The sequence below is a fragment of the Silurus meridionalis genome, chromosome 10 (genome assembly GCF_014805685.1).
Source record: "Silurus meridionalis isolate SWU-2019-XX chromosome 10, ASM1480568v1, whole genome shotgun sequence".
In the NCBI taxonomy this organism is placed as follows: domain Eukaryota; kingdom Metazoa; phylum Chordata; class Actinopteri; order Siluriformes; family Siluridae; genus Silurus; species Silurus meridionalis.
Genome location: NC_060893.1, coordinates 24,240,101 through 24,255,177, shown reverse-complemented (window position 1 = coordinate 24,255,177; position 15,077 = coordinate 24,240,101). Strand labels below are relative to the sequence as shown.

At 43.2% G+C, this 15,077-nt stretch overlaps 1 protein-coding gene across 1 annotated transcript in view; it reads right to left on the bottom strand.

Moving 5' to 3' along the window:
* trappc9 (trafficking protein particle complex subunit 9) overlaps window positions 1-15,077 on the bottom strand; it is a 186,566-nt gene that overhangs the window by 860 nt on the left and 170,629 nt on the right. The window contains 1 exon segment of the mRNA XM_046860234.1: window positions 1,505-1,728. Within this exon segment, the coding sequence (XP_046716190.1) occupies window positions 1,505-1,728 (224 nt within the window).

The window sequence follows — 15,077 nt, the reverse complement described above, 5'->3', positions numbered from 1 at the left end:
TACCTGTCAGTCTCAGTGAAGGAGATATGGCCTCTGTACCTGTCATTCTTATTGATGGAGACGTGGCCTCTATCGGGTATATCAGTCCCTTTACGAAATGTCTTTGATTATTTAATAAAACAGATCTTTTTTTTCTTTGTACTTGTCAGTTCTTGTTTTGCATTCTCACACGTGCTGCGAGCTGTGTTTTGTAAACGCTCCAAAAGGTGCTGCATAAATAAAATAATTGTTATTCTAATTAAACACAACGGTCCTGATCACGGCATTAACAGCACACAGTAAAGGCCAGTTGCCAAATATCATATCCTCCAGCCAGAAGGCTCGCGCATGCTTATTTAATTCTGCTGCATGAATACAATCTCTAATGAGACACGCCCGGTCCGGCTCAGTGCTCAGAGATAACGGACCATAATCAGAGGCTTTCATCTGGAACCGGATGAGCGTTTGGCTGGAGTCTACATATCGGTCCCAGCTCAGACGGAGAGTCGGTGCGCAGTGTCATTTAATGTTCTCCTAACTCTGGACCTGCTCGGGTCATTAAAGGTTTAATGATGATAAGCCGATGATGCAGTAGCCAGAGTTTAGTGGTTTCAAGTTCTTGGCTAAGGTTCATATGGCAGGATGAGCGGATTCTTATGTTAAGGTTTTTTCAAATGTTGTTTAAATGTTGTTTATATTAATTTTTTTTTTTATGCCCCATTCCACATTTGTCTTTATTTTACTATCATAATAAGCTCCACTCTTCCACAGGATTTTGTAGAGATTTTTGTGGAGATTTATTCAGCTACAAGGGTGTTAGTCAGGTACTGATGTAGGTGAGAAGTCATGGGGTGCAGCGTTCACATCATCCCAAATGTGTTTAAAGCTTTACAGCAGGAGATCTTCCACATCTTCCATGGAAAGCAGATCTTCATGGAGCTGGCTTTGGCTACATCAACACAAATCCATATAAATTTGAAAACAATGTTTTGGTCTAAAATACGGTCCCACATTTTCATTTTTGATCGTTTCCCAAAAGTTTTTCATCCACTCTGAAACATCAGAGAATGTTCTCATCCCTGGACTGTACAAGACCTGTGTCATTTCCACCTTCCGTTTATTAACTTTACGAAAGCCTCCGTTTTCACGCTGCGACATGAAAAAAACGGCGTCCAGTTATGAGAGCATTTTCAAAAAGCTACATTTTTCTTTGACTGGTGTGACATCAGTGTGGACATCGCCTTTGTGCACTTGCCATGCTGGAACAGATTTGGGTCCCCAAGTTTGAGTGAAGGAAAAATGTTCATGCTAACGTCCTATACAATTGTGTGCCTCCTGTACAAGTTTGTGTGAACAGATTGGCCATGAACAACGTATGGGTGGAACATTTGGGTGTCCGAATACTTTTGGAAGCACAGTGTTAGTCAGAAGCCATTTTTCATGCTCTATTTATTATCTTGTTTGCACAGTACATGTGATGTGTGTGTGTGTGTGTGTGTGTGTGTGTGCGTGTGTGTGTGTGTACCGAATCGATGTAGAAGGAGTTGGATCCGATGAACGTGACAGCTTCCTGCAGCTCGTAGTTCTGCACGCCATTTTGATAGTCCTGGAACGGCACCACCGTGAGGGAGAACGGCCCCACCGCACCCTTACTGCGATTGGTCAGCTTGACTTCCAGCGGCACGGCGTCGCCCACAGTACACTCGGCGACCGCGTCACAGTCGCACGCTTTTCCGTTCACCGCTATGTCTGTGGCAGAAAGAGAAGAAGAGAAAGAGAAATGAGAGAAGAACAAAGATGACGAAAAGATTGAAAAAAAAAGAACTGAGAAATGACATCATCAGGTTTCAAGCAATGTTGAGGGTGTTAACGAAAGCGGTACACACACACACACACCAGTCTATGTTTATAGTGAGCTCATGTCTCTCTGAATCTTGCAGGCTGATCTGTCACATGAGTCCTATCTCCAGGATGGTGCCTGCTGGGAAATCAAGTCCCTCAGGGCCTCAATCAATGACATCGAAATGACAGCCTGCCTCAGAAGACTACAACTCACTGCAGGACAAGGCTTACACACACACACACACACACACACACACACACACACACAGCTCATTCGCAGTCTTTCTTTCTACAGGTGAAGCTTTTGTTCTGAACGTCTATCGTTTGTTCAGCACCGGAGCTGTCCATCTTAATGAATGGGAGCTCTTTAAAGGTCACTCGTCAGTCTCTCCAGAGAGGAATCATGAACACGCTCCTCGGCCATAACGGCCTGGCATTGCTAAAGCCTAGAACGCACGCCACAATTCGAACCCACGCCGGCGCTTCGTCTTCCTATGGGCTTTAAATCGCTGCGATCTAAATTACACACAACACATACTTTTACATCTATAAATACCCCAGAACACACACACACACACACACACACACACACACACACACACACACACATTTTCTTTTACACCTGGTACAGGCTGCTTAGATGAGACACCGTGTCATTTGTTAAATTTAGTTTTTCTGTTGCTAAGAGATGCGCAAATAAGAAATACAACGAGAAGAGCGAGACGGGAAGCGTTCTATTTCTACAGACCAAAAAACGCTGAACAAGGCGGAAAAAAAAGAAAGAAGACAAGTTCACGAGATGGTTGTTCTTATATATTTACACTAAGGAGAAGACATGGGTTCGGAAATTCTTTCAAATTATCCGCACACACACACCCACACACACACAACCAGAATGGTGGAGGGGAAAACAAGACCATGAAGATCTTCCAAAGTCACCACAAAGAGCAACAGCAGTCCAGACCAAATTCTTAATCAGAATGTAATCAATAAAAAGTGACTACACCAGAAACAACGTTGGGCTCTTCTGCATGACGCCGAATCGTACAGGAATATCGACCCTGAAACCGACACTGACAGAAAGACCAATGAAAGTCATCTAAATGAACACCACCAACCAGGAAGCTGACTTAACAGGAACGGAGGTCAAGATGCTTGACTCAAAATCTATTACTAACTGTGATACCAATTAAGATGTTAAATACCAACACTAATGCCACCCAGGATGTTAATAGCAAGTGTAATGCCAAGCAGGAAGTTATTACCAACAGTAATGCCAAATAGGAATTTACTAACATGATATTATGATATTATAACACTAATGCCACCCAAGATGATAACGTGAACAATAATGCCACCCAGGATGATAACGTGAACAGTAATGCCACCCGGGATCATAACGTGAACAGTAATGCCACCCAGGATGATAACGTGAACAGTAATGCCACCCGGGATCATAACATGAACAGTAATGCCACCCAGGATGATAACGTGAACAGTAATGCCACCGGGGATAATAAAGTGAACGGTAATGCCACCCGGGATCATAACGTGAACAGTAATGCCACCGGGGATAATAAAGTGAACAGTAATGCCACCCAGGATGATAAAGTGAACAGTAATGCCACCGGGGATGATAAAGTGAACAGTAATGCCACCGGGGATGATAATGTGAACAGTAATGCCACCGGGGATGATAAAGTGAACAGTAATGCCACTCAGGATGATAAAGTGAACAGTAATGCCACCGGGGATGATAATGTGAACAGTAATGCCACCCAGGATGATAAAGTAAACAGAAATGCCACTCAGGATGATAAAGTGAACAGTAATGCCACCCGGGATGATAAAGTGAACAGTAATGCCACTCAGGATGATAAAGTGAACAGTAATGCCACCGGGGATGATAATGTGAACAGTAATGCCACCGGGGATGATAAAGTGAACAGTAATGCCACCGGGGATGATAAAGTAAACAGTAATGCCACCCTGGATGATAAAGTAAACAGTAATGCCACCCAGGATGTTGAAAAACACTAATGCCATCTAGTATGTTAATATGGACAGTACTGCCACCTATAATGTTAATACATTTACATTTATGGCATTTGGCTGACACCCTTATCCAGAGCTACTTACAAATGAGCAGAAGAGGGTTAAGGGCCTTGCTCAAGGGCCCAGCAGTGGCAGCTTGGTGGTGGTGGGATTTAAACTTGTGACCTTCCAATTCCAAAGGCCAACGCCTTAACCAGTAAACCACAACCTCCATAATATTAACTTTAATGCAACCCAGCATGTTAAAATGAACACTATCACTACTGCACAGTCAAATTACCCAGGATAATAATACCAATGGTAATGCCACCCAGAAAGCCGAGTTTAAAGGTAATGGGAGTCAGGATTTAACCAGCCGGGGAAGTTCACCTGGTTGTTACACACCCATCTGTCCCTGCAGATATTCCAAGCGTCTGCTCCTGATATGGTTAATGAGGGGTGTTGTGCAGAGCGGATTCAGACTAAAGGCTGGAGGAAAGTTAATGGGGAACGACAGTGGAGCTAAACACTCGGTGAGCACACAACGGCCCCTGGATACTTACAAGTGGCCTCGGTGTGGAAGGTGTGTGTGTCTCATTCGGTGATCCATGAGCGATGTATGTACACACTCGGGTGGTGTACTCTCAAACACATGTACACATGCCATGGACATTTCTTGTAAAAAGAGAGATGAGCACTAAAGAAAAGAAGAATGATCCATGCCAGCTGTAACTCTGCAGCAGGTGTGTGTGTGTGTGTGTGTGTGTGTGTGTGTGTGTGTGTGTGTGTGTGTATATGAGTCAGAGTGTGTTGTCCTCAGGGTGTAAGTAAACACACTCATCTCTTTACCTTGGACATCAGCATGGTTGCTGAGGGTGACCATTGTGTCAAGCTACACACACACACACAGTGTCAGTACAAGCCCATGGCGTTCACTCACCTGATTGCCCTCTGAATGACACGGTCACCATCAACACCACCATTGCAACCCCACAACACACACACAGGTTTGTTTGTTTTTCTCCCAAAGAATCATTTAGATCTTTCATAGTTTCTACAAAAACCTTTTATGGTTCCTAAGTTTTTAATGCTCATTCCTAAGAAGTTCTTTAAATCGTCCCTAGAGCGATTTTTTAAATAACTACACTAATCTAACTGAGTTCCCTGGAGGTTCCAAATGGGTTTTAAGGATAGTTCCTAGAGTTCTTTGGAAGGTCCAAATGGGATCTTAGGATAGTTCGTAAAGTCTTCATGGGAAGTAAAAAAATGGGATCTTAGGAAAGTTCCTAAAGTCTTTTGGAAATTCCAAATGTGATCTTAGGATAGATCTTAAAAGGTTCCTGTTAAGTTCCAAATGGGATCTTAGGATAGTTCCTGAGAAGTTCCAAATAGGTTGTTAGAATAGTCCCTAAAGGGTTCTTTTCCCAGCAAGGCCCAGTGAGCATGTGATTCTATATGACCGTGTGTACTGGTGTAGGGCAGATCTTTGTGGATAAGACACTTCCAGTAGCTCGTATCTATGCTAGCTTGAACGCTTAAAATCTAAAAAAAGAAATAAAGAGAGAACAAATATATCTGAGCTTGACATTTAAAAGAAGATTTTTCACTTATGCTAATATGCAATGCATGATCTTATTTATCAAACCCTTTGCTTTTGTGTGCCACTCCGGTGTGCTCCGGGAAACCCTGAGGGTTCTCTGCTGATCCAGTACTCAGATGAGGAGACACACAGCTTCAAGGGCTCTTCTGCAAACATGAGAGCGAATACAGGATGCCACCAGCGACCAGATTTAAAATAGAGAACGGGGCTTTTTAAGCACTTATCCAGAGGCAGTTATTACGAGCGCAGCTGAAGGCTGGCTTTTTTGTTTTATATATAAAATGATAAAATGAGAAGAATTTGCTTATCTTCACTGGGAATAGTGGTTTGTAGAGCATGTGAATGTGTGTATGCAGGATGAAGGGAATGACGAATGATTGATGCTTGTAAATACTGATAAAAGACATGAAAGAGGAGTTCTGCACGCCGCAATCCACTCTGAGCTCAAAGACCTCACTCCTAGTGAGTCAGATGTACAGTAACATCTTGCAGTAATAATGCACAAGATGATGTGTTTAGTAAAGTACATATGGTTATTAGTAAATATTTTACCATTGACCAAAGCAATACTAGCGTATAGCCAGCTAGGTGGATGACATCACTTCAATTTGGTTAGTAATGATGTGTCAAGAATCATTTTCTGGACTTTTCTAATGCTGGTTCAAGACAAAGCAGCCAGACCACAAACCCCAATAAACTATATCCGTCCGTCCGTCCGCCCGCCCGCCCGCCCGCCCGTCCGTCCGTCTCCATTATACAACAATACGATGCATTAAAGATACATATGAAGCATCCACCGATGCGATCCGATTTCCATCACAATACGATCCAATGGAAAGAAAATCTGTTGCTGTACAATTCAATAGGGTACAAAAAAAGCTCACTTTTAGTTCTTTGGTTCAGACAGACAGCAAATGATCAATTTACTTAAGTGCCTTCAGGCTTCTAATGCGTAGTCCTTTCACAAACACGCCTTTGTAGTGCAGAAAAGAATTCAATAAAAGGACAAAATAAAACCAATTCTTTTCCTGTTGTGTGTGCAGGAAGGTGCAGCTCTACCTCTGCCATGTTAATCTGTATTTTATGTGACTCTCAGGACACGCCTCGCTCTCCGTAGCATTGCGATACGTCGTATTCATGTAGTGTTGCTGAGCGGTGCTGAGAGAACGTGCTCGAGAAACCAGAAGTCAAACCTCATGAAAAATATTGTTCTTTTTTTTTTAGATCATAAAAGTATAGAGCATCAACAAACAATTATACATAAAAGTACATCGTTTTTTAAAAAGAGATGCATCATGATACCAACTTGTATCCGACGCACACTTTTTTAAAATCAACAGCATCCCATCGTTGACTTTTATACCAACGCACTGATGCGAATCACGCAGCTGGTATGCTAGCTGAACACCCTCACCTGACCTTACTGGGTTAAAACAGCTCATACTGGAGTAGTCCATATGCGACCCAGAACTGGCTTTTCCATATTTACCCAGATTTAACCCACATATTTTTGGAGTGCATGCAAACCCAAGAACATTCTGAGCTCCCAAATCTTATCCTCCATGCTATACAATGCCCCAGCTTGGCCTTTGACCTTTGCTGTGTTCCAAGCGATGTGTGGGATACGAAAAGCATGGACGGAAATTTCGAAACAAAATCCCAAGATACTTATGCGGAGTTTGGGTCGAACCCCAGCTACGCCTTGCACCGTCTGTTCCCAAATGAATAACACGCCATATTGTGCGTGAGTGTGAGGAGCAGGAGTTCTCCTGTCTTTCTTTGCTGTGTTGAGTCATGCAGTTTCCATCCATGTTATTGAATTTAGAGCCAGAGCAAGTGAAGAAGAAAGGCAGAGTTTGGCTAAGCCGGGCTGCTTGGCCGCCCAGCGCAAGTTGGCATGGCCTCGCTCCACCGAGACGCCAACAGCGACGAATAGATGGATTTAATTTGAGCATCTTGTTGGGCTTGATACTGGAATTATCTCTTCTCTAATCTCAGAGCTCTAAAATTAAACACTGCTATTCCCCAGGTCCTGAACTGGGATTGATCTCAGCCTGGTCTGGCTCCTTTAGGAGAACGCTTTTACTCTGCAACACATGGGTACTCTAGAGAAAAAAAAATCATCAGCCTTTCAGAGGATAGATAGGGTTTTTTTTCTGCTTCAATTCACCCCTGAATAATTGAAGTGCCTGTCAGAGGTTCTTGACAGGACTTTCACTGAGCAAATAATTTGAAAGTAAAAAGGATAGGCTATTATAAGACAAATCATTGAATAAAAATATGTTGAGCCCTCGCAAATTCTATCAAATTCACCTGTATAACTAATGCAACTCATCTAATGCACTTTTAAGGGCTGATAGTAAAACGTAGAGCCGTTTTTCATGCTGACATGAAAAAATTCCTGACCTTGTAAAAGTGCTGATGTTGGTTATTCAGAAAGGCAGAAGCCAAGCAGACTCAGGGTTACTCACCTCACGAGCTTGTGAAGACAAATTATTACCTACAGGTCTCAGCTATAAAGCTGTGAACATATTATTATCACAAATCTCTCAGGTTGGCATTTTACTGTGTCTAGTGCTTATAGGGAAACAGAGGTGAAATCCTGGTGATTGTACTGTCACTGTATTTTTTTTTTTGCTCTTGTCACACTCAACTCAAGGGCTAAGGTCATGCACTTACATTTATTTATCTGGGGAAAGCTGTTGTCCAAAAATAACTTACTACTGTACAAAGCCAGGGTACCAGGGTAATTGTGCTGGGATTTGAACTTGCAATATTCTACTTGCTTATACTCCAATCCTACACATAAGCCATAGAGAGAACAGTCTTAACAGTCTTACCACACAACTAGAGAACTTTGGACTCTACCCAACCCCTGCATCAGTGGACTTTTTGACAGTCTGGGTGGGCGGACATGTCCTAATCTACCTCACCCTCAGGATTGGAGCCCCCTGGGGTTGTGTCCCGAGCCCCAGATGTACTGTGTGGCCAATTCCAACTCTAAAACCATTGGGCAATTTGATGTGTTGGGACTGAGCTCTGGTAATAATAAGAACTTGGATAAATTATAAAAAGTGTGCTAGGAGAAAACCTAAAAAAGACAAGAGATGTTAGGAATCGCGGGTCAGAGCGCAGGATACAGGACCCCTTGAACCCATGACTTTCCGATCAGGAACCCAGAACCTAAACCACCTTACAAGGTTTTCCCAGATTGTCATTAAACTGGGGTCAGAGGGCAGGTTTAGATACAGCGCCCCTGGAGCACACAGGGTTAAATGTCTTGCTGAACAGTGGCAGCTTGGTGGTGCTGGGAATTTAACCCCCAACCTTATGATCAGTAACCCTGAGCCTTAACCACTAAACTACAACTGCCCTGAATGTCAACAAGAACATTAAGTTCAAATGACTGCAAAGTAGGAGAGGAAAAACCACTTCCATTAAAGTGATACCCCTGTGGACATTTTTCAGTACCTTGATGCAAAATTCAAGCATGATCTGCTATGGGGCAGATTTTGAAAAATTGGGAAAACTTTGAAAGTGTCCCCAAGTGCAGTCACAAAAACCATCAAGCGCTACAAAGAAACTGGCTCACATGCAGACCGCCCCAGGAAAGGAAGACCAAGAGTCACCTCTGCTGCGGAGGATAAGTTCATCCGAGTCACCAGCCTCAGAAATCGCAGGTTAACAGCAGCTCAGATTAGAGACCAGGTCAATGGCACACAGAGTTCTAGCAGCAGACACATCTCTACAACAACTGTTAGGAGGAGACTGTGTGAATCAGGCCTTCATGGTAGAATATCTGCTAGGAAACCACTGCTAAAGAAAGGCAACAAGCAGAAGAGACTTGTTTGGGCTAAAGAACACAAGGAATGGACATTAGACCAGGGGAAATCTGTGCTTTGGTCTGATGAGTCCAAATTTGAGATCTTTGGTTCCAACCACCGTGTCTTTGTGCGACGCAGAAAAAGGTGAATGGATGGACTCTACATGCCTGGTTCCCACTGTGAAGCATGGAGGAGGAGGTGTGATGGTGTGGGGGTGCTTTGCTGGTGACACTGTTGGGGATTTATTCAAAATCGAAGGCATACTGAACCAGCATGGCTACCACATCATCTTGCAGCGGCATGCTATTCCATCCGGTTTGCGTTTAGTTGGACCATCATTTATTTTTCAACAGGACAATGACCCCAAACACACCTCCAGGCTGTGTAAGGGCTATTTGACCAAGAAGGAGAGTGATGGGGTGATGCGCCAGATGACCTGGCCTCCACAGTCACCGGACCTGAACCCAATCAAGATGGTCTGGGGTGAGCTGGACCGCAGAGTGAAGGCAAAAGGGCCAACAAGTGCTAAGCATCTCTGGGAACTCCTTCAAGACTGTTGGAAGACCATTTCAGGTGACTACCTCTTGAAGCTCATCAAGAGCATGCCAAGAGTGTGCAAAGCAGTAATTAAAGCAAAAGGTGGCTACTTTGAAGAACCTAGAATATGACATATTTTCAGTTGTTTCACACTTTTTTGTTATGTATTTAATTCCATATATAATTACACATGTGTTAATTCATAGTTTTGATGCCTTCAGTGTGAATCTACAATTTTCATAGTCATGAAAATAAAGAAAACTATTTGAATGAGAAGGTGTGTCCAAACTTTTGGTCTGTACTGTATATATATATATATATATATATATATATATATATATATATATATATATATATATATACACATTGGCAATCAATGTGTATATATATATATATGGCAATCAAAATTAGAGAACAATTTATAAACAATTCTGAAATAATGTCATCTTCACTGCTCAACAGTTGAAGAAGTTTTTGTCCTGTCTATACCATGCTACCAGAACACCTTTGTAGCATGGTATAGCATGGAAAAAGATAACAAGAAAATTTTCTGAAGGTTACAACAGTCAGCAATTAGTAGGAAGCGTGCAGGCCTCTGCTCTGAATGACTTCAGCACATCTGCGGCCACAGGACAGCACTAGTCTCTCACACTGCTCTGGTGTGGTTTTGGTCCACTCTTCTTTCAGTCTCCTCCACAGTTTGGGGACTGTAGTGGGTTTCTTGGCCACTACACTTTGTCGCCCAGGATTTTCCAGAGGTTCTCTATTGGGTTGAGATCAGGACTCTGGGCAGGCCATGTCATTATTTCAATGTTTTCAGTTTCAAGGAACTGCTTTACCCGTATTGCTGTGTGACATGGAGCGTTGTCCTGCATGAACACTGCGGGCTGATTGGGTGATGAACGCATGGAAGGAACCATATGTTGTTGAAGAAGGTTCTGATGAACATTTGCATTCACTCTGCCATGTAGCTGTATAAGAGGCTCAACTCCTGCTGCAGAAAACATGCCCCAAACCATGACACTTCCTCTTCCACTTTTCACTGACTTCTTAACACACTTTGGGTTCAGTCTTTCTCCAGTTTGTCGCCGAACATAATGTTTCCCATCGGACCCAAATAAATTAAACTTGCTTTCATCACTGAAGTGAACTTTGGACCAGTTCTCCTGTCCACACAACATGCTTAGTCTAGCCTTCTGATTCTTTCTGCTAATGAGAGGTTTGGTCACTGCAGAGTGGGCTTTCAGTCCAAATGCTCTTAAACGTCAAGACACTGTATGACGAGACAGTTCCTTACCATGTTCAGCGCTGAACTGGTGAGCAATTCCAGCTGCAGTGTGGAAACGATTGCCCATTGAGATCCTCCGCAGTATCCTGTCCTTTTCTTTTATTTGTCTTCCGTGGACGACCAGCCTTCTTGGAGGACTTGAATGAGTTTGTGATGTTGTAAAGATTCAATATTCTTGAAATCACAGATTTGGAACGACCAACTTGTCCTGCTATGGCTGATAGGGTCATCCTTTGGCCTTCATCTGACAACCTGCTGCCGGAGGCTTTCAGTCACTTTAGAACGGCCCACCATCTTGCAGAGTCAGTGAAACTGGAAGTTAGGCTGCCAGTTAAATAGGGGTTGACAGATAATCAAGGAAATTAGCACCAGGTACCAGATTAACACCAATAACTGGGAGGTATCTGAAAGTGTTCTCTAATTTTGATCAGTGTGTTTTCTGCAAAATAATGTTTTTTTTTTTTAATGCCTTAGTTAATTTGTGGAAAAGGTGTTCTGGTAGCATGGTATAGACAGGACAAAAACTCCTTCAACTGTTGAGCAGTGAAGATGACATTATTTCAGAATTGTTCAATTGTTTATAAATTGTTCTCTAATTTTGATCGCCAGTGTATATGCCCTCTAAGGTGCTAAGGATCTTTCACACCTGGATCTCCCTGACCTGCAGTCTAACTCCAGCATGCAGTGCCGGTTAAAGGTCCAAAAGATAGTGAAGGACTTCAGGTATATCAACAATTGCCTTATCTCGCTGCTGTGCTCAGAAAAGTTGAGAGTGGGTGGGATCGTGTGAATTTCTTCACTAGCAGGTCGAAGAGGGAGGGTTTGATAATATTTCATCCAAGAACGAGCAAATAGTTGTCAGATTTCCATTAGGAGCAGGTGGAAGTTCTGCTCCAGGTCCAGGATTCCTTCAGGTGTGGATGATTGTAACAGAGTCGGTTTGAAACATAAAAAAAATTAAAAAACAAAAAAAAAAACACCACTCGTCTCAGACCCAAATGAGATTTATGGGTTAAATCTAAATGTGTAAAAGGAAGATGGTTTTGTGAAGTTACTCTTTTAAAGGATAATCGGCGAAGCATGAAAGGCCCACCTTGCAAAGTTTCCCGGGCAAGAACGGGATCTCATCATGTGTGAGCACACACAGATTCTGTAAGGTAGAAAGAATGTTCTAGACAACAGTTTGCTCCAAACTGTCATTACTTCATCATTATCCCATCAGACTAAGCCCTTCGCCGTGGTCGATGTGGAGATTATAATAGCTATAATACGGCTATAGTGTGTTCTGTATAAGCACAGGTTGCAGAACTGAAACTTAATTACACACTCTGTGTTTCCCCGGCGGGAGACCAGAACCAGTGCACCCCGTCTTTCTGTCTATCTGTCTACTGCGCTCTTACGCTCCCTGTGTTCCTCTCAGCGAGACAACAAGGCCTTAAATACCGGCTGCTGGGGAGCAGAGTGTGGAGGAGCCAGCGAGCTAAATGTCAGGGGTAATGGGAAAATAGACAAGAGGGAAAAGAGGTAATAGAAGGACAGGATGGGGGACGGATGGAGACGATAATGCAGGTTAAGAGAAGTATTCAAGATGAAGATATGGAAGCTAGTAAACAGGAAGTGAGAGGAGAGCATGTACATGACCAGAGTTGAGGGGGTTGGAGGTCAGGAAGGTGCCGGAGAAAGGGATGGAGAAAGGTGCTGAAGAGACAGAGTGAGGTTTCGAGGCTGCTGAAAAAGCTCTGGGGAAAAGAATTGGAAAGAGAATTTGATATAAGAGGTTTATGAGAAGGTCAGACAGCCATGGTACTGATCAATCCCACAGCACCCATCTGCCTCTCTCTTTCTCTCTCCCTCTCTCACACACACACACACACACACTTTTTGAGGCATGGTCTGTGTCTGAAATGTTAACATGGCAGCTGCACAAGAAAAAGAAGGACAAGGTGGAACAGTACTAGCAAGGAAATGGAAAGAAAGGGAAAGGTTGATAAAACGCATGAGCCCGGCAATAAGGAGAGAAGTTGAAGCTTATGAATGCAAAAGAAGGAGAGGAAGAGGAAAAGAATACAAAGAAGGAGAAGGAGGAGGAAGAAATGAAGAAAAAGAGGAAGGAGAATGACAAGGAGGTGGATAAATACAAACAGGAGGAGGAAGTGATGATGTTGATGACAACAAGTAGAAGTAAAGAAAGGAAAAGCAAATAAGACCACGAAAAGAAAGCATAAGTACAAGGATCATCAAGTTATCAAGAACAAACAAGAACAATGAGAACATAAAGAACAGAATGATCAAAAAGAAGAAGAAGAAGAAGAGAAAAAGAAGAAGAGGCCCTGGACAGAAAGGAGCCTGTAATGAGAGGCTTTTTAGTGGAGGTTGCAGGATGGGCTTTGACTTCCACTGGCCATCACTTTTCCATTAGCTGCGATGCTAAATTGGATCATCTCTCTCTCTCTCACACACACACAGATTCCTCCATTACCCAGAATGCACTGCGAGGTGCTAACGACAGGCACCACTCGGTCTACAGTGTCCGTTCTCGCAGCCAGATCAATGCACCACCATTTGTATGGAGCCCAATTAAAGGGAAGTGCTGAGTCGGCGGACACGCTCTTCCCCTAAGGAACCGACCTTCGGGAGCCGAGCTCTGCTAATCCAGTTTGCTGATCATCCATTGATTAAAGATTTTGAGTGGGATTGATCTGCTTTCCTCACGCTCAATTAGTTTAATCCTGCCAAGGATTTATGCGTGGCAGCGTGACGCGATGGTGAGAGGAAGCTAAACGAGACCAAGATCAAATGCTGAGCATCATGTAGATCTGCTGTGCTGAGCACTTTTTTAGAGTTAAGCTCCGCCCCAACACAAAAAGTTCAGACAAGGAGGAGGTTTATGGATGTGGTGAGGGTGCATGCATGCAGGTGTTTGGTTTGAAAAAGGGAGCTGTATAAGATGGGGGGATGAAGATTGTGAGAAAGACGATAAAGCAAAACAGGAAGAAGATGAAGAAAAGAAAAAAAATAGATGAAGAAAAAGATGAGGTGAAAAATAAGAGGAAGAAGAAGAAGAAAATGAAAAAAAGATGAAAAGAGGAAAATGGAGAGAAAGAAGACGAGGAAGAAGAAGAAAAAGAAAATGAAGAAAAGCGAAAGCCATTACATTAGAGGTGAAGGTGTTGTACGTCGCTTTGGAAGGTTGTAGTTTAAATCCCAACAGTAGCAGGCTTGTGTTGGGCCCTTGAGTACGGCCCTTACAGAAAACCCTAACACACACACACACACACACACACGCACACACACACACACTATCATCCAAAACAACTCATCAAAGATTTGATTCCTGACTCAGCATATGATTCAGCTCATTAGGCCTCGTTAATCTCCGACCGGAATCCGTTCTGTCTCTCATTAAATCACAGAGGAATTTTACCTTCTACAGACTGGAACGCAAAACTCCTCCCCTCCCATCACACCCCATCAGGCTTCAGCGCGGGCCTCGGTAGCTAATCTGCGTCGCGTTCGCGCGCGTTGCTAAACGCCAGCTTTGTTAAGCAGCAGCTGGAACGGACGCCGTGTATCATTAAAGCTAATTGGGGACAGTTTCGAACAGGCTGCCAATTCAAGCGCTCATTTACAACCGCAAAACAGCTGAACACTGTCATCCATCAAAGGCTCACATCACACACAACAGCGTTTAAATCCCTCTGAGTGTGTGTGAGTGAGTGTGTGTTTTAGCACAGGATCTGTTATACAAAAAACAGCAAAATCAAGAAAATCAACCTGGTGATTTCTCAGAAGTTTAGTGTAAAGTGGCGGGAGATACATTAACGCATTAAAACATTATAGGCTGTGTAATATATCACTGCTGTCGTCTGTCTAAACACACACACACACACACACACACACACACACACACACACACACACACAGCAGGTGTGTACTCAAGTGGGAACATAATGCCAAAACGAAAAATATCAGC